Raw genomic sequence first — 16,237 nt, 5'->3', positions numbered from 1 at the left:
GTCCTCGGTTAGAGTATCTCCCCCAAATAACAACTTTGGGGACACCCCAGATATGATGGGCATTGAGGCAGACAAAAAAAAAAAGGAGAAAATGGTTGATTTATTGATGATTACGTGATTTACTAATTCCTTGATTTCCTCTTTTTATTAAAGTGTGTACGATAATGTGCCCGCAGATTATCTGATCTACCAAAAGACTTTGTACATCCAGGATGCTCACAAGCAAAGGGACGTTCTCCTGTATGAACAAGCATGTGTCTTTTTAAATGTTCATATCTCTTGAAACTCCATTGGCATTGCTGATAGCCACATACATGCTTATGTTGTAACTTTCTTTTCTTTTCTTCTTCTTCATCATCATCTTCTTGTTGTTGTTGGCGTTGTTGTTGTGGTGATGGTTGATGATGGTGATGATGATGGTGTTGTTGTTGTTGTTGTTGTTGTTGTTGATGAGGGTAATAATAAAAGGGTATTGTTGGTGTTAATGGGGGTGTGATCGATGGATAGATGGAGTGATAATAAGGTGCCACAACTGGGTTATACAATTTTGATTGTTCCTGCTGATGGTATAATGTACTTTGATATGGGAGCATCTTTTAAGTGTAGAGATAAAGGAAGGACGGAAAAGAAGAAAGAAAGAAATATATAGAAGCATATTATATATATATATAGCAAGATCATCCCCTTTGAACTATATATAATGGATTGACTTAATGATCCTTACTGTAATTGAATAATGCATATATGAAAAATGTGTAAGGAATGTCCCATTACCTATTTAAAATTATGATTGGCCAAGACTTTTTATTAAAGCTTGAGAGTGAAAATAATAGTAGTAGTAATAGTAATAGTAATAGTTGATATCTAGCAAACTATTTCTAACTTTGTCGACTTGACTCATTCAACTCATATTCGAGGAATGTATCACTGAGGAAGTGTCTTTTGAAGAATTAAACATGTCAAATAATATAAGTTATGCATTAATAGACTGTGTTCATAGTGAAGACACAGAGTAGAAAAAGATGAGCCAGTGATTAAAATAATTAGTGTGTATCTTGTTATGAAACTAGTTTTTTTTTTTCTTTGTTTTGACTTCTTTTTTTGGTAAAGGGTTCAGACATGATCATTGAAGAGGCTGATCAAGATGGTGATGTATTCTATGACAGTACAGAATATGCGCCAGGAGAATATGAGGCAGGTTTAAAGTTAGCTTTGTAAAAAGAGAGAGAGAAAAGGACGCTTATTTCTTATATAGAAACTCATTGAAGAGGCAACTCGATTTAAATCAAGTGGAAATCAACATTTTGGTCAAGGCGAATATAAAGAGGCTATAGAACAATATGAACACGCATTACTCGCATGCCCCCTCACTTGTACAAAAGAAAGAGCTGTCTATTTTGCAAACATTGCAGCATGCCATATGAAATTGGTCAGTTCTATGCTTACTTGTACATAAACTTGACCTAATTTTAAATATTTTTAGAGCGAGTTTAAAGATGCCAAAGACATGTGTACTCAAGCACTCAAAATAGATCCCAACTATACAAAGGCTCTACTCAGAAGAGCTCAAGCAAATGAAAGGATTGGAACATATGCATCCATGTCAGAAGCATTGGAAGACTATAAGAAACTAAAGACTCTAGCGATTGATACATATATTCTCAAGGAGTGTGAGCGCGCAGAAAAAGAATTACCTACAAAGATAAACCTTCAGATGGAAAAGGAAAAGGAAGAGATGTTGAACAAGTTGAAGGATGTCGGCAATACCCTCCTAGGCAAATTTGGTTTATCCACAGACAACTTTCAATTCACCAAAGACCCTTCAGGCAGTGGTGGCTATAGTGTAAATTTTGTAAACAAATAAAGTATTTCACAAATATTGCTATGCATAATCTCTTGCTTTTTTTTAAGAATGTATCTTTTTAAGCTTAATACACAGTCACATCGAACTAGTGTTCGTACTATACAAAAATTTAGTAAAAATCAAAGCTTTTTTTAGATCAAGTAAAATTATCAGATATCTTTACCTGTAACAGTCTTTATCCCAGAAGGGATGCCGTGTTCATTATGGCAATTTTAAAAAACATTTAATTTCTTCTATGCTTGGAAGGTTGACCTCTTCCATCCCAAATCGAAAGAGAAATGGATAGCATATTCTTACAAGCGCTGACATCTCGTTGCCATAATGTTTTGCAGGTGTTACAAACCAGGATACTACAGCCTTTCAATCCAGATATTCTTGCAAGAGGATTATTATTACAAGCATTGCAAACTTTTGAACTCTTGTATTCATCAATTGTAACGGCGATAAGATCTCTAGCTGCTTCTCTTCTTTTTAACGCTCGCCAAAAAACTCCAGTGACGCCACGCCTGTTTTCCTTCAGCTTTATCGAGTCTTTGCCAAACATTCTCGCACCAAAGACTACAAGGGGCACTTTCTCTCTTTCCATTTGGAACTTTACGGGCTTCCAGTTTTGGCTTTTTTAAAACAATAATTAGATAAGACTTGAATATCAAAGCTAAAATTGATTACATACCTATTTTTGGCAACTGGGTTCTTTATTTCTTTTGGATTTGCCATCAGTTTTTGCTTCTTTTTTTCCTCCTGTGTCTCTTCTTTCTCTTATTATACTTGGTACCTCCATGTACAAGTATGTTCACCGTTTCTTCTGCCGCTCTCTGTTTGCCTTGATACAAGTAAAAGTGATCCTTTGCTGTTTTGTAATCATAAAATGCGAATAAGACACCAGCATGGGTAAGAATGTATTCAATATAGAGGAGATAAGCAACGCATTCAGCTGTTTTAGAAGAGGGTATACTGTTTTCAATTTCTTTTATGCCCTTTTGAACCTTAAGCTTTTCTAGCTGTTTAATGTACTTTGTCGATCCGGTAATGTGATAATACTCTGCTGTTGAGCAGCGTCTTATTTGATGGTTGGTTGTATCTAAACAAATTGCAGCAGTGAACACGCTTTTTCTCCCAGGATCTAGAAACATGGGCTGGTAAGTTTGTTTTACTTCTTCCAAGCCAAAATCTTCAAGCTTTAAATCAATGTTTGCTGTTAAAGAGATACCTTTTGTTGTTCTTTTGTTGAATACAAAATCAACTGAAAATCCATCAGACTTGACAGTATTTGCAAACATGGTTTTGCTGCTCTGATTCGGAAGCAAATCATCAACACTCTTCAAACAAGTAAAAAAGGTTACTGAGTACTGTACATGTAAGCAATCTACAGACAAGATTTTACCTATTGATTCTTAGTTTCTTAAATTAAAGGCTCTGCAAAACATTCTTAGTTGATCGTTGTATCCCCGTGGTAAAGGTTCTTTAACAAAGGCAGATAAAGAATTTGCGCTGATATTGATAAATCGCCAGTGCAACGATGGGTTTGGTAATGCAGAAAAAAGCCTAGCTGCATGTTTGGTCGGAAGCATGAAGGCTCGGTGTGAGGCGGTAATTGTCGCAAAAGGAGGGTCGACAAAGTATTGGCTTTTCTTTTTATTTTATATTTTTTAAATACATGTCAAAGCTTATTTTTTATAAGCATGAAATCTCAAAACACTGAACATGAAGAGCAATGGCTTTCCAAATGTTTGACGTATAATTTGCGGAAGATTAATTTACGTTTTGGTACGAAACCGAATTATGTATATCTCTGTTATCTATCTCTCTCTCTTTTTTCTTGGTTAATTATGACTTGGCCCGTTACTTTCAAGACTATATGTGCATTCAAACTGTCTCTCCTTTTGAGGTAATGCTCTCTCCTTTTGATTATCCAATCATATCAAAGGCTTTCTTTCAAATACATAATATTTAATTACAGCCTTTACCATGACTTTCTTTCTGATAAACTTAATTAATAATAATAATAATGCCAATTGGTGCCATTGTAAAACAAGTTGCCGCTGAATCATTAAAGACACAGGCCGCAACTTCAAGACTACGTTTAAGAAAAGCAGCATTGACTTTGGTACGAATAACATGTACAATTACTGATCTCATTTTCCCCCTCTTCTTACCCCCTGTTTTTTTTATATATTTATAGACACCTGCCGCCGTTTCTCGATTGAAAGACTTGACACAAGGACCCACACCAAAATACTTGAGGGTGGGTGTCAGGCAAAAGGGTTGTTCAGGAAACTCATATACCTTGGAATTTACAGACACAAAAGGCAAATTTGACGAAATTGTTAATCAAGACGGTAAAGTATCTCACAGTTTTTTAATCAATATTTGCTAACATTGGACTTTAGGTGTCACTGTACTGGTAGATTCTAAAGCATTAATCACAGTATTAGGATCAGAAATGGATTTCGTTCAAGATAAGCTATCGGAACACTTTGTATTTAATAATCCCAACGTCAAGGGAACTTGCGGCTGCGGAGAGTCTTTTGCTGTCAACTAAAAGAGAAACATTTTCTGTTACCCCGCTTATTTGTATTATAATCTTAGATGTGTAGTAATAAACTTGCTCATAATTGCATATAACATACATCATTCTTTTATTATTATATCATTTTACAAAAATACAGATGATATTAAGATAAAAAGGCTAAGGGATAATTCAGCAAAATTAATTTGATCAGACAAAGCATTGGACATAGAAGGAATTACTGTTGGAGTAACAAGACGAGTAGTTGAAGTTGTTGTCTTCATTGACACTGTGCTTGTAGTGACAGAGGCTGTGATACTAATACTAGTGGTTACAGCACTTGATGGGGCAGGCGTAATCATCGTATTTGATGGGCTAGGATTGGGACTCACAATAGACTGCATCGTAGGAGGCTCTGGAGATGTAGAAGAAGGAGCTGCATTTTCTGGCACAGGACTAGCAGGAGCCGTAGGAGCAGCAGGAGGCGAGGGAGTATTTTCTGGAAGATTCCCAGAGGCAGTAACGGGAGAATCACTAGCGGATATAGCAGGTGGATTCGCAGCGGATTGAGCCGAAAGAGGGTCAGCAATCGGATAGACAACAGGCCGAGGAGACCCAGGGCTAGACAAGGCAGTATTCGGCTGAAGTGCTTGGAAGGCAGGCGTATTAACACCGACCTGAGCGATTGAAGATTGGCCATTTGCTTGCGGTACATGGAGAGCATCAGGTATTTGAATCGATGGATATGTAGCGTACGGTGCAATGGAATCTATAGGAAGGTTAGTAAAAGATTGTAACGAAGCATCTGGAGGGCTAGCTTGTTGACCAGTAGCGGCTGGTTTAACAGATAGGGCATCAGATTGAAGAGAAGATACAGGAAAGTCATCGCCTTTTATATCATGTCGAATGGTATTTCCTTGTACGTTAGATGAGATAAACGGTGCTAAATTACTGCCTTGTATATCATTTCGCGGGGTATTTCCTTGTACACTAGGCGGAATAGAAGATGCCAAGTCACTGCCTTGTATATTTGACTGCAGAGTGGATACGGAATAGCCATCGCCTGTTAAACCAGATAATAAAGGTGCCGAGCCAATACTTTGTATATCAGATAGCAAAACAACAGTATCATCAACTGCCCTTGTGTCAGGCGGATGGTCAGTTTGGGATTCAAAAGTAGCCCGAGGGTGTCTTTTCCGAGAGAATGCTCTAGAGGCATGTTTAATGACATGCTTAGGTGAGAATTGACTAGGCCCGGGAGAGCCTTCAGCAGGTTGCCAGGATACAACAGGAGTTTGAACATCATGCTTTGGAAGTGAATCAGGGTTTCCAAGATTCTTCAGTTCAGAAAGAAGAAAGAAAAACTTGCTCCAGTCATCATGAAGAGTATTTGGAGCATGAACGTTGGTTCCTTGAGCGAGAGCATCTTGCAGAATAAGTGCAGAGATGAGAGCACTAAAGACAAAGTGGAATTTATACATTATGTTTTGATATCGTCAAAAGAACAGCTTTTCTTTGACTTTTTATATGTTTTCATTGAATTCATGATATACTAGTCGTAACTCTTATGCAAGTCTTTAAAGATGAATAAAAAGGAGGTAAGCATGAATGGTAATCCCTGTCTATTTTCTATCTCTGGATCAGGTGAGTGCTTCACCCTTCTTTTTGCATTAAAAAAATGTTTATTGTGTAGTAATAAATAGTATAATCTATACATGATATAACCCATCCTCTCTCCCTCTATTTCTCTTTCTCTCTCTTTCTATCCCTCTTTTTCTCATGTCCAGCTCTTAACTGTCCATATCGGCAATGTATTCAATAGGATTGGGAGGATGTATGATTTTCAGATGGTATTATGCTATCACAGATTTAATATGATAAAATAGCCAAAGGTAATGATAATTCACACATATACCTGAATACAGGGTTGCCATTTTGATCATATTCAGGGGTCACTTCTACAGTTGGTAAGCCAGCACATCTAAATATACTTCAGTAAGAGAAGTTTTTGTTCAAACTTAATTGGACCATTACTTTAAAAAGAGTCGTGGAAAGGGATTACATTCTATACATGAAAGGCTTGCCTCACACTGATATTGAACCATTTCATACAATTTGCAGTTCTCAGGAATGATGATTCTTGGAATTTTTTTACGAATCTCTTCTTGATCTGTCATGTGGTTGATTGTAGCAAAAAGAGAGAGAAAAGAGGATCTTTCCAATTCTGGTATTGTGACTTGTATAATTTGACATGTTCAAGGGGGTAAGTTTTCTCTTCTCGACTTTATTACATTCTATTCCATGGCTCAGAAATTTCGTGCTTTACTAGATCTTTGTCGACGTAGAGGATTCTTGTATCAATCAGCCGAGATCTATGGTGGTTTAAGAGGGGCATATGATTATGGACCATTAGGTGTCGAACTCAAAAAGAATATTCTTAACTCATGGTGGCGACGACACGTTTATTGTAGAGACGATATTGTGGGCATAGACACGAGTATTATTACACCTCACCCAGTACTTAAAGCCTCTGGTCATGTTGATGAATTCACAGATCTACTTGTCGACTGTACCTTAACAAAAGAGCGCTTTAGACCAGACAAGGCTCCAGAACTGACCTTGGATAAGAATGGCAATATACCACTGACTGCATCAAGTAAGGAGATAGCTCAGATTTGGCAAAAGACAATTGAAGAACAGCTTGCTCCTGGTATAAAAACATCTTTACAAGGAAAGACAGTGATACTGCATGTACAGAGTTCAACTTTATGTAATCCTGAAAAAGGCCATGGAGAGATCGTGTTTGAGATGAAGGATGAATCGAGATTACCCACTACAATTCGTTATGATGGATATGTTGAACCAAATACAAATTCGCCCTTTCTAACTGCCAGTAGACCTTTCAATCTGATGTTTAAAACCTTTCTTGATCCCATTGATCCCATCGATCGTGTGATTCAGACAACACTAGAGCAGGCAACCAAAACACAATCATCGATTCGAGCTGCTGTTGACGACGTGTTGAGACCATCGACAGTATATCTTCGACCAGAAACTGCTCAGGGTGTCTTTGTTAACTTTGAGCAGGTTGTCCGTACGATGAAGACGAAACCACCATTTGGTATTGCACAGGTTGGAAAATCATTTAGAAATGAAATTCGTTTGGAACATGGTATCTTTAGAACACCAGAGTTTGAGCAACTAGAACTCGAATACTTTGTAGCGCCTTGGGAATCAAGACACTACTTTAAATACTGGAGACAAAAGAGATTTGAATGGTGGCTAGAGCATGCTTGTCACCCTGAGCACTTTAGACAACGAGATCACGAGAAAAACGAGATGGCACATTATGCTACTGGATGTACCGATGTAGAGTACTTGTTCCCTTGGGGCTGGGGCGAAGTAGAAGGTGTTGCACACAGAGGTGATTATGATCTTAAACAGCACATAAAGAATTCTGGTGCTAAATTCGAAATTGATGATGAGAACCCAACCATTTCTGACGCTGTTAAAGAGAGTGGCGAGTATGACGGATCATTAGTGCCTTCAGGCTCAACACGATATATACCTCATGTTGTCGAAAGCTCGTGTGGGCTTAATCGTGCCATGCTGGCTTATTTATGCGACGCTTTCCATCAAATTGAGGATGAAAATGGTAAGCTACCAGCTAGAAGCGTACTCAAACTACATCCTCAACTTGCACCTATCAAGTGTGCTGTCATGCCTCTGACAGGAAAACCAGAATTCATGCCTCTAACACAAAAGATTGCCAAATCTTTGCGTGTCCATGGATGGTACACTGTTGTTGAGTCACAGAAACTAAAGATTGGAAAACGATATTATCGACATGACGAGATTGGTACTCCATGGTGTATCACGGTTGATTATCAAAGCTTGGAAGATGACACTGTTACTATAAGAGAAAGAGATACTGGTGAACAACAAAGAATGCATTGGAAGGAAGTACGGCACTACGTTGGTTCACAGCTTGTAAATGATGACCTTGATTAATAAAGAAAAAGAAAAAAAAGAAGTTTCCTTATTGGTCAAATCAAGCACTTGCTTAAAGTCGATCATTATTTGTTTATGTTTTCTTCTTTCTTTTTCTTATTATAAAATAATAATGTATTGGCTTAATGGCATTGCAAACCAACTTTCACTTGATTCAACAATAACTAAAGACAGTAGCGAAGCTTACTCGTCAAAAGTTCAGCGTGTTCTATCTCTCCAACCTTCTAATAACGCGTCCTTGTTCATCAGTTGTACACGCACTTCTATTTATCTATGGTCTGTAAAGGTTCGTCAACTGTATGTTGCAAAGTGTGCATGTAGAATTTGTAGTATATTAAAACAGATTTAAATAACAATAAGCCAACTACAGTATTATCCTATGTCGAACGGTCATTGAACCATATTGACGAATTTGGTGAGAATGTAAAAGTAATTTGGAAGCCTGACATGACACATGTTGCTATTCAGGTAAAAGGGATGCATCTATTGATTTTGCGCAAATTGTTATTCATTAAAGAGTAGACTTCAAAAAACTACTTGCTATTGTATTCTATTCTATCCTATGAACAACAATCCTTTGAACTCAACTTTCCAAACCCAACACATGCAGTCATGGCAGGACCAGGAGAGGGAAAAGGACCAAAGACAATGTTGCTGAAATTCAGATTGACTATAAGAGTGGATGCAGGCATTATTTGGTATATATATATAAAGCAGATATCTTTATATTATCAGCTTTAAGTAAACCATAATATCATATAGTGGTACATCTTTAGATGATACTCTCGTTATAGCCACACATTCACCGCCAGCAATACAATGTATTTCTTGGAACCCACAACAAGCGAACGCAACTCAATCTTCACTTTTATCCAAAATTGACTTCTTTGATAGCAATGGTACACATACATATATATAAAAACGGGATATCCAAAAGACAGAAAGATAGAGATCTTACTTTTAAATATATAGATCAATTATCCTACATCACCTATGAAAAGAGTCTCAACATATTTGTTTGGCTGTCAGCAAATGGGAAAGTGTATTTCACTAAGATGAAGAATAATCACAGTCAGAAAAAAGGAACAACGACTGTCTCAGAACACAAGATTCAGTGGGTAGGGACATGCTTTCATGGGAAAGGGGATATTCTTGTGGAGGACAAGGCTACGAGTGTATCCATCAATTCAACCTTTTCATTGATTGCTGTGGGGACAACTGGTGGAACAGTTTATGTGTACTCTGTCGAAAATTATAATGCACCACCGGTGTTTTCACACAAGTTGCAGTTAATGTCATGGAAATCATCTACAGGATCTGTTGCATCACTAGCATGGACGTCTGATGGACATGCGCTATCTGTTGGCTACGAAAGCCATGGACTAGCGGTTTGGAGTGTCTATGGAAGCATGTTGTGTGCTACAAATGAGCTGGATGAAATAGCCAATGAAGAAAAGTAAGGAAACACGAGTAAAAGTAAATGCCATCAACATAGTAACGGGATTATAGCTTGAAGGATACATATATAAAGGGTATTCAATATCTGGTAAGTAGAAAGAAAGAAAAAAAGAAAAAAAGAAAAAAAGAAAAAAAAAAGAAACAAGAACAATAGGTTCCTTAAAGTTGATGCATTAGTTTTGGGGGCCAGGAAATTATAGTTTATATGTTTTAGCAAAATACAAAGCAAATGAGAACATTATGTATACACTCCCCTTTGTTAAATCTGCTCTAGCGACTTACTTACATTCTGTAAGATTGCGCGTTCATCTTTTATTTGTTTGTTATTAAACGCTTACTAGGATAACGCAAAGAAAGGCTTATTACAAATGGACGATCGAATGTTAATATATAATAGTAGTGGCGATTATCAGGATGAGAGCACCACGATTGATCCTGCAGCTGTAGCTTGGACACATATACAGGTACAATTTATCTTATTGATTTATGTTTTTATTTAATGCATAAAAAGTATCCTGCCATGTATATCGCAGATAATTGGCCCATTCGCTACTCGTCTATCAGCTCAGATGGCAATTACATAGCCATTGCCGGTAAACGCGGATTTGCTCACTACAATACCATTTCAAGCAGGTGGAAGCTTTTTGGAAATCAACAGCAAGAGCAAAGTTTTCTTGTCAGAGGAGGCATGGTTTGGTACAAGACAATATTGATAGTATCCTGTGAAAATGTCCAACAAAAGACTTATGAGGTATAAAGTGCTCAATATATAATCATGTGTGTGTTTTCATCGTTGATAGATTCGTCTATATTCTCGTGACAATAACCTGGATCATTCTCAAGTGTTATACACTGAACCATTATCTAGTATGCCTGTTTATATGACATTATGTGGAAACTTTCTGCTTGTGTATACAACAGAGAACATTGTGAATATTTATAATGTTATGTTAAGCAATAACAACAACAACAATAGCAATAGCAACAACATGATCAACAGGCAATTAAATTTTGCAAGGCTGGAGCCAGTAAGAAGGATATCACTTGATGGAATCGTCACTCGTATATCAAAGGTCAGAAGCATCAGCCTATTTCATATATCTCATGGAGGTAATCAAGATCATGATTTGGATACAGATTTTGTTTTAACACACATCGGAAAGAATACATCAGATCTACTGATAGCGTCATTTCATCAAATATTACTTTGCTTGTTGGAGGAAAGTTGCTTATACTTTCGTCAAATGTAAAATAACCCTTTTCTATCAGCTTATTTTTAACTATGAATATGATAGGACAAGACGGATGATCCGACTGAGAAAGAACATTCGCCCATTCCCTTTAATACTCATATTATTTCAGATAAAACTGAATATTACTGGATAGGGAAAAAAGGCATTGAAAACCTTCGAACCTCATTGTGGATCATGAACGGGAAGGGCCTAAGGGTTCTTACGAATTTTTTACTTCCTGAAGAATTCGATATCACCAGCAATCATTATTCGGAGAGTGAGCCATCCACACCTACGACACCCGGACATTTGTCTCCAGGTTTTGATATTGGAAGACCATTTTTATTAGGATACCATATTGACAATGAAGAAGATTCATTACCGTCTAATGAAATGAGGACTCGATGGAAAATCGATGATTTTGAAGGTTTGAAAGATCAAGCGATTGATATGCCTCTAGACTTTTATCCTATATGTAAGAGGCCAATTTGTATATACATATGGTTGTGTGCGTAATTGCTTATGTTCATATAGCCATTTTGATTGAAAAGGGAATTGTCATTGGAGTTGAACAAAGCATATCATATAACGCCTTCCTGGGATTTGCCTTATTCAAGATGAGTCCCAAGGTATAAAAAAAAGCTTTAAAGGATAACGACTGAAAAACACTTGAAAGATGCATTTATTCCTGCATCATATTTTTAGATACTTGCTACAAACTGATCTAGAAGAGGATGCTGTTACATTTGCTAAAGCATATGAAAAGTTCACTTATTTCAGCCATGTACTAGAGATACTGTTGCATACAGTTTTAGAAGAGGAAGCAGGACGGGATGTGATGGATGGCAAGTATAGCAGATAATTTTATTATTGGAATTCTACTAATTGTATGTTTGGATAGATGCTATCTTGCCTTTAGTCATCAAGTTCTTGGATCAATTTCCTCACGCCCTTGATGTAATTGTAAGCTGTGCAAGAAAGACAGAGGTAGCCTTGTGGGATTATTTATTCTCTGTTGTTGGTAAACCCAAAGATTTGTTTGAGGTATGTAGTAATGATGATAAATAAGAATGAAATTAACTTTTTGCTCTAGATATGCCTAGAAGAAGGAAGGTTACATACTGCCACCTCATATCTTATTATATTACAAACTATGCAGCCCTTAACTGTAGCTGAACAAGTAAGGCAGGCAATTCGTTTAAATGATAAATGCCTTATTCTTTATAGGACACAATGCGTCTGTTACATAAAGCCATGGATGAAGATAATTATGAGTTATGTAAAGAATTGGTTAGGTTCCTTAGTTCGATTGATAGTAAGTGGTATATGATTAAGCAAAAGAAACAGACTAAGATCAAAATAGATACAGGAAAAGCCCTTTATGAAGCACTTCAAATGATCAAGTCACATGTAGATAATAACACGAATGACAATCAAATGGATAAAGTGAAAACAAAGGATGTATAATCTTTACACAGTGTTTAAGTCCTCCCAAAAAGTTATCTAGAAAAGTTTATTTTGTGTCTATAGTTTCGAAAAGCACAAGCAACATTTGTTGTCACATTTAAGTCATTTTTACCCTGACGCTTCAGCTAGTCTATGAGGTTCTTCTTGTTAGTTAATTCAGGCAAGGGATCATATCCAATGATGGTAGGCATGATTCATGTAGATAGCAATGTAGTAAAAGCTTAGTACATACAAGTCATTCATTAAGAGCGATTGATTATATCCATATATTTTTTTATTATTCAATCCATTCGAAACTATTGTAAAAACCATGTCATCTGTCTCGTTATTAGCTTGGACTGGATGTCTCCAAAAAAGAAAACATACTGTTGTAGAGGAAACAGTTTCACCTGTAATAGGGTTCAGATGCTTTTACAATCTGTCTCTAGTTAGAACTCAGTCAGCTTAGCAGTAGTATTGCTCTGATTGGTTCAAAGACCCTATTCTCAAGTTCAGCTAAAAGGCAATTAAAAATTACGCATTTGCCTTGGACTTAGTTTCCTCTCTTTCTCTTTCTCTCTTACTCTTTTCAGTTTTTCCCCCCTTTAAGTAAAAAGTAAAACCAGTACTTTAAATACAACAAACACATAAATACACACATACAGAGAGCCTTTTTGTTTTATAATAAAAGTGTAATGAATATGTCTTCTGATGAAGAGGATCCTGATTGCCCTTTATGTATGGAAGAATTGGACATTGCTGACAGAAACTTTAGGCCATGTCCTTGCGGTTATCAGGTTTATAATATCTTCATTGACTTTTTTGTTCTATTTATCTAACTGCTTCATGTAGATCTGTCGTTTTTGTTGGCATCACATCAAAACTAACCTCAATGGTCGATGCCCTGCTTGTAGAAGGCTGTACAGCGAACAAATTGTCGAGTTTATTCCTGTCAGTGCAGAAGAAATTATGCGTTTAAAGAAAGAAAAGAAAGAAAAGGACCGTCAAACACGAGAAATGCGAGATCCAACCAGAAGACAGCTTTCCAATGTACGAGTTGTCCAAAAGAACTTGGTTTATGTTCTTGGCATGAGCTCGAAATATGCCTATGCAGATGTAAGTTTTTACCCGAGAATAATCAAGAGTTTTGCTCTAACTCTATTATAGAACGAGATCTTTAGAAAGTATGGCAAAATTGATAAAGTGGTCATCAGTAAACGCTCAATCACTACAAATACTAATGCTTCGGTCGGAATCTATGTGACATTTGCAAAGAAAGAGGACGCATGTAAAGCAATCGAAGGTTTAAATGGAATAGAGATTGACGGTAAAACTATCAGGTTCGTTGGTCAACAAAGCGACCGGTTGCCATATAACTAATATCACCATAGAGCGTCCTATGGAACAACTAAATATTGCACTTACTACTTGAGGCATATGGCTTGTCCTAATCCAAACTGTATGTATTTGCATGAACCCGGTGATGATGTGGATAGCTACAATAAAGATACAGTAGCAATTGGGTAAGGACCATATTACGATTCCTTTTTATTAAAAGATACTAAAATAATTGACAGTAAACACAGCAATACAGCTTCAACATCTTTGAATGGCTCGACATATCCCAATAAGAAACCTGCAACTGGTCTAAAACCAGTGACATCAAAGGCTGCTGTAGCAGAAAGTAGACCATCCGCTTCGACCACGCCTCGCACATGGGCACCTATACCCAAGGTTGTCCCAGTTTCACCTGCTGTTGCTGAGGCTGTGCCAGAGACTGAAGAACCAGCCGTAACGCCGCCAATGCAGTCCAAGGAAGTCCCTGTGAAAGCAAAAACAACGACTAGCCCTGTCTTATTAAAACCTTCTAAATCAACTACGACAAAGAAGACAGTGGTAGAGAAAGCTAAAAAGGCTATCAAGATGAACCTAGAAGAAGAAGAAAAACCAGCTCTCCCACCTACTGCGTCGTGGGCAAAGGCCCAACCATCTGTATCTTTGCATGAAAACGTGATTACTCCTACACACTTTGGGCCATCCTTATCCGATGCTGTACAAACTATACAAAAGCCTAAACAGTCACCATTATTGAAGGTAAAGAAGGAGAAAAAGAGCAAAGGACGTATGGTACGGCTTGAGGAATTTGAAGAGGCGGAAAGAGAAGCAAAGAAGGCCACACATCAGCCAAAAGACATCACTCAAAGCGAGCCATCTGCAGAGATTAATACAGCACAAGAAATTCCTACTCAGGAAAGTTTGCCATCTGCCATTCATGATATTTCAACACCGATGAAGGCAAGTGTGGGAATCGAAAAGGACCAGGCTTCTTTCGGTGTAAACTCTTTGAAAGAAAAGGAAACGCGTGATATTTCTATGGAAAGTGATAAAGATATCGCTGAAAATGATGAAGATATCACCATGAATGAGAGTGAAGCAAAGACTGAGCAACTAATTGAAACGGTCAAAGCAGAAGCCGCTTCCTCTATGGAGAAGCCAACTACAGGTAGCTTAAAGACCGCTAATGTTGAGGCAGATGGGCAGCAGATTGATAATTTGGAGGAAAAGCAACTGATTGATGCAGATCAGAGTAACCAGGAACATCTGAACGAGCATATCGCCCTACAGGAAACGTCAAAGGTCGATCTTAATAACGAAAAGAGACAAAAGGAAGATGTCTTTGATGTACAACAACCTACTGAGAAAGAGGCTGCAGACATAGGAAACGTGCTTAATGAAAGACAAGACGAGAGAACCAAAGAGAAAGTAGAGGTGCTGGCTTGTTTAAATGAAGAAGTCATTAAAGCATTTGACGTGGCAATGGCTAATGAAGCACTTCCAGAAAACCTTGAAAAATCTCATAGTCATAATGAAGATACAGCTTACAGCAATGATACACAATCAGATATTACAAGTTCTGGCTTAAGCGAGCACATTCCTTCACCATTAGTTGCTATGGAAAGATTATCTACTCTTGTTGAACGAGAGATTTTGACAGATATCATTCCTTCATCTCGCCAGCAACAACCTTTAGAGGATAATTTGCCTAAAGAAACTTTACGTGCGTTTGAAAACAATGTGTCAGCTTGGCCAGAAAGTCGACGTCAACCTATACCACCTCCTGGACTTCCCGTACCACCTATTTTGCCGGAATGGATGAGCAGAAGTTTCGATCCATTTAACGGTCAAGATCCTTCACTCATTGCTGCACGTCGTTTGCAACACTCACAACGTATGATGGAAGCAAGTGGTTTGTTTGGTATGAACAACGGTTTCCCTCAGCATCGACCTCCTCCTCCGCCTCTTCCCAACGTTCCACATTTTGGATTTCCTCTTAACCTTAATGAAAATGTGCCTGGTTTCTCTCATCAGCCACCACCATTTCCAAACATGCTCGCTCGTCCTCCACCTCCATCTCATCCTCATGGAATGATGAGACATCATCCCCCACCCCATCCACAAGAAATGCTCAATATGTCACGATTTGGCGGACCTCCACACCACCAACATCCTCATCACGGGCCTATAGATGATACAAACAAGTTAAGAGCTGAATTCAATGCTATGCATTTGAACGGTAATATAGACGAACTCCAGTCCCGCGAGAATCTTAGAGCCTTGCTGCCCAATGTAAATATCAGTTTTAATGACCAGCAGAAAGTAAAAATGGAAGAACTTCATCATTCACACATGATGCACCGCCAGGGAATGCTTCAAAGA

At 37.7% G+C, this 16,237-nt stretch overlaps 9 protein-coding genes across 9 annotated transcripts; 5 read left to right on the top strand and 4 right to left on the bottom strand.

The window, feature by feature from the left end:
- Positions 1-152: 152 nt before the first annotated feature.
- On the bottom strand, positions 153-314 carry RHIMIDRAFT_183005 (uncharacterized protein; the record flags this gene model as incomplete). Its single annotated transcript, XM_023605816.1, has 1 exon — positions 153-314. A coding segment is annotated over one exon (162 nt), but the record flags the coding sequence as incomplete, so codon positions are not given.
- Positions 315-1,069: 755 nt separating this feature from the next.
- RHIMIDRAFT_297740 (TPR-like protein) lies at positions 1,070-1,864 on the top strand (the record flags this gene model as incomplete). Its single annotated transcript, XM_023614285.1, has 3 exons — positions 1,070-1,194; positions 1,256-1,429; positions 1,484-1,864. The coding sequence occupies exons 1-3, from the start codon at positions 1,120-1,122 to the stop codon at positions 1,862-1,864; spliced, it is 630 nt and encodes a 209-aa protein (XP_023465629.1). The 5' UTR covers positions 1,070-1,119.
- Positions 1,865-2,013: 149 nt separating this feature from the next.
- RHIMIDRAFT_20477 (uncharacterized protein) lies at positions 2,014-2,564 on the bottom strand. The gene has a single exon (XM_023606781.1). The coding sequence runs from the start codon at positions 2,448-2,450 to the stop codon at positions 2,088-2,090; it is 363 nt and encodes a 120-aa protein (XP_023465628.1). The 5' UTR covers positions 2,451-2,564; the 3' UTR covers positions 2,014-2,087.
- Positions 2,565-2,580: 16 nt separating this feature from the next.
- RHIMIDRAFT_244365 (uncharacterized protein) lies at positions 2,581-3,144 on the bottom strand (the record flags this gene model as incomplete). The annotated part of the gene is made up of 1 exon (XM_023610062.1): positions 2,581-3,144. The coding sequence occupies one exon, from the start codon at positions 3,142-3,144 to the stop codon at positions 2,581-2,583; it is 564 nt and encodes a 187-aa protein (XP_023465627.1).
- Positions 3,145-4,046: 902 nt separating this feature from the next.
- On the top strand, positions 4,047-4,406 carry RHIMIDRAFT_203739 (uncharacterized protein; the record flags this gene model as incomplete). The annotated part of the gene is made up of 2 exons (XM_023606709.1): positions 4,047-4,203; positions 4,255-4,406. Coding segments are annotated over 2 exons (309 nt in total), but the record flags the coding sequence as incomplete, so codon positions are not given.
- A 92-nt stretch (positions 4,407-4,498) lies between these two features.
- Positions 4,499-5,912, bottom strand: RHIMIDRAFT_314054 (uncharacterized protein). Its single transcript, XM_023614911.1, has one exon. The coding sequence runs from the start codon at positions 5,852-5,854 to the stop codon at positions 4,520-4,522; it is 1,335 nt and encodes a 444-aa protein (XP_023465625.1). The 5' UTR covers positions 5,855-5,912; the 3' UTR covers positions 4,499-4,519.
- A 762-nt stretch (positions 5,913-6,674) lies between these two features.
- Positions 6,675-8,384, top strand: RHIMIDRAFT_203549 (glycyl-tRNA synthetase; the record flags this gene model as incomplete). The annotated part of the gene is made up of 3 exons (XM_023606692.1): positions 6,675-7,124; positions 7,188-7,323; positions 7,411-8,384. 3 exons carry the CDS (start codon positions 6,675-6,677, stop codon positions 8,382-8,384), a joined length of 1,560 nt encoding a protein of 519 aa, XP_023465624.1.
- Positions 8,385-8,493: 109 nt separating this feature from the next.
- RHIMIDRAFT_297729 (RIC1-domain-containing protein) lies at positions 8,494-12,541 on the top strand (the record flags this gene model as incomplete). The annotated part of the gene is made up of 18 exons (XM_023614284.1): positions 8,494-8,681; positions 8,745-8,852; positions 8,907-9,082; positions 9,147-9,283; positions 9,357-9,840; positions 9,894-9,930; positions 10,020-10,133; positions 10,184-10,306; positions 10,354-10,593; positions 10,643-10,952; positions 11,006-11,088; positions 11,138-11,549; positions 11,609-11,703; positions 11,751-11,909; positions 12,002-12,118; positions 12,168-12,254; positions 12,302-12,389; positions 12,438-12,541. Exons 1-18 carry the CDS (start codon positions 8,658-8,660, stop codon positions 12,539-12,541), a joined length of 2,898 nt encoding a protein of 965 aa, XP_023465623.1. The 5' UTR covers positions 8,494-8,657.
- Positions 12,542-13,221: 680 nt separating this feature from the next.
- On the top strand, positions 13,222-14,047 carry RHIMIDRAFT_285246 (uncharacterized protein; the record flags this gene model as incomplete). Its single annotated transcript, XM_023613257.1, has 4 exons — positions 13,222-13,317; positions 13,373-13,636; positions 13,688-13,860; positions 13,912-14,047. The coding sequence occupies 4 exons, from the start codon at positions 13,222-13,224 to the stop codon at positions 14,045-14,047; spliced, it is 669 nt and encodes a 222-aa protein (XP_023465622.1).
- Positions 14,048-16,237: the final 2,190 nt, after the last annotated feature.

The sequence above is a fragment of the Rhizopus microsporus genome, assembly GCF_002708625.1.
Source record: "Rhizopus microsporus ATCC 52813 unplaced genomic scaffold scaffold_10, whole genome shotgun sequence".
Lineage (NCBI taxonomy): Eukaryota > Fungi > Mucoromycota > Mucoromycetes > Mucorales > Rhizopodaceae > Rhizopus > Rhizopus microsporus.
Note: the sequence above shows the minus strand (reverse complement) of the source record. Positions and strands in the feature narration are given on the sequence as shown.

Coding starts and splice junctions, on each gene's coding strand:
- RHIMIDRAFT_20477 (XM_023606781.1), bottom strand. CDS start 2,450: ATGGAAAGAGAGAAAGTGCCCCTTGTAGTCTTTGGTGCGAGAATGTTT.
- RHIMIDRAFT_314054 (XM_023614911.1), bottom strand. CDS start 5,854: ATGTATAAATTCCACTTTGTCTTTAGTGCTCTCATCTCTGCACTTATT.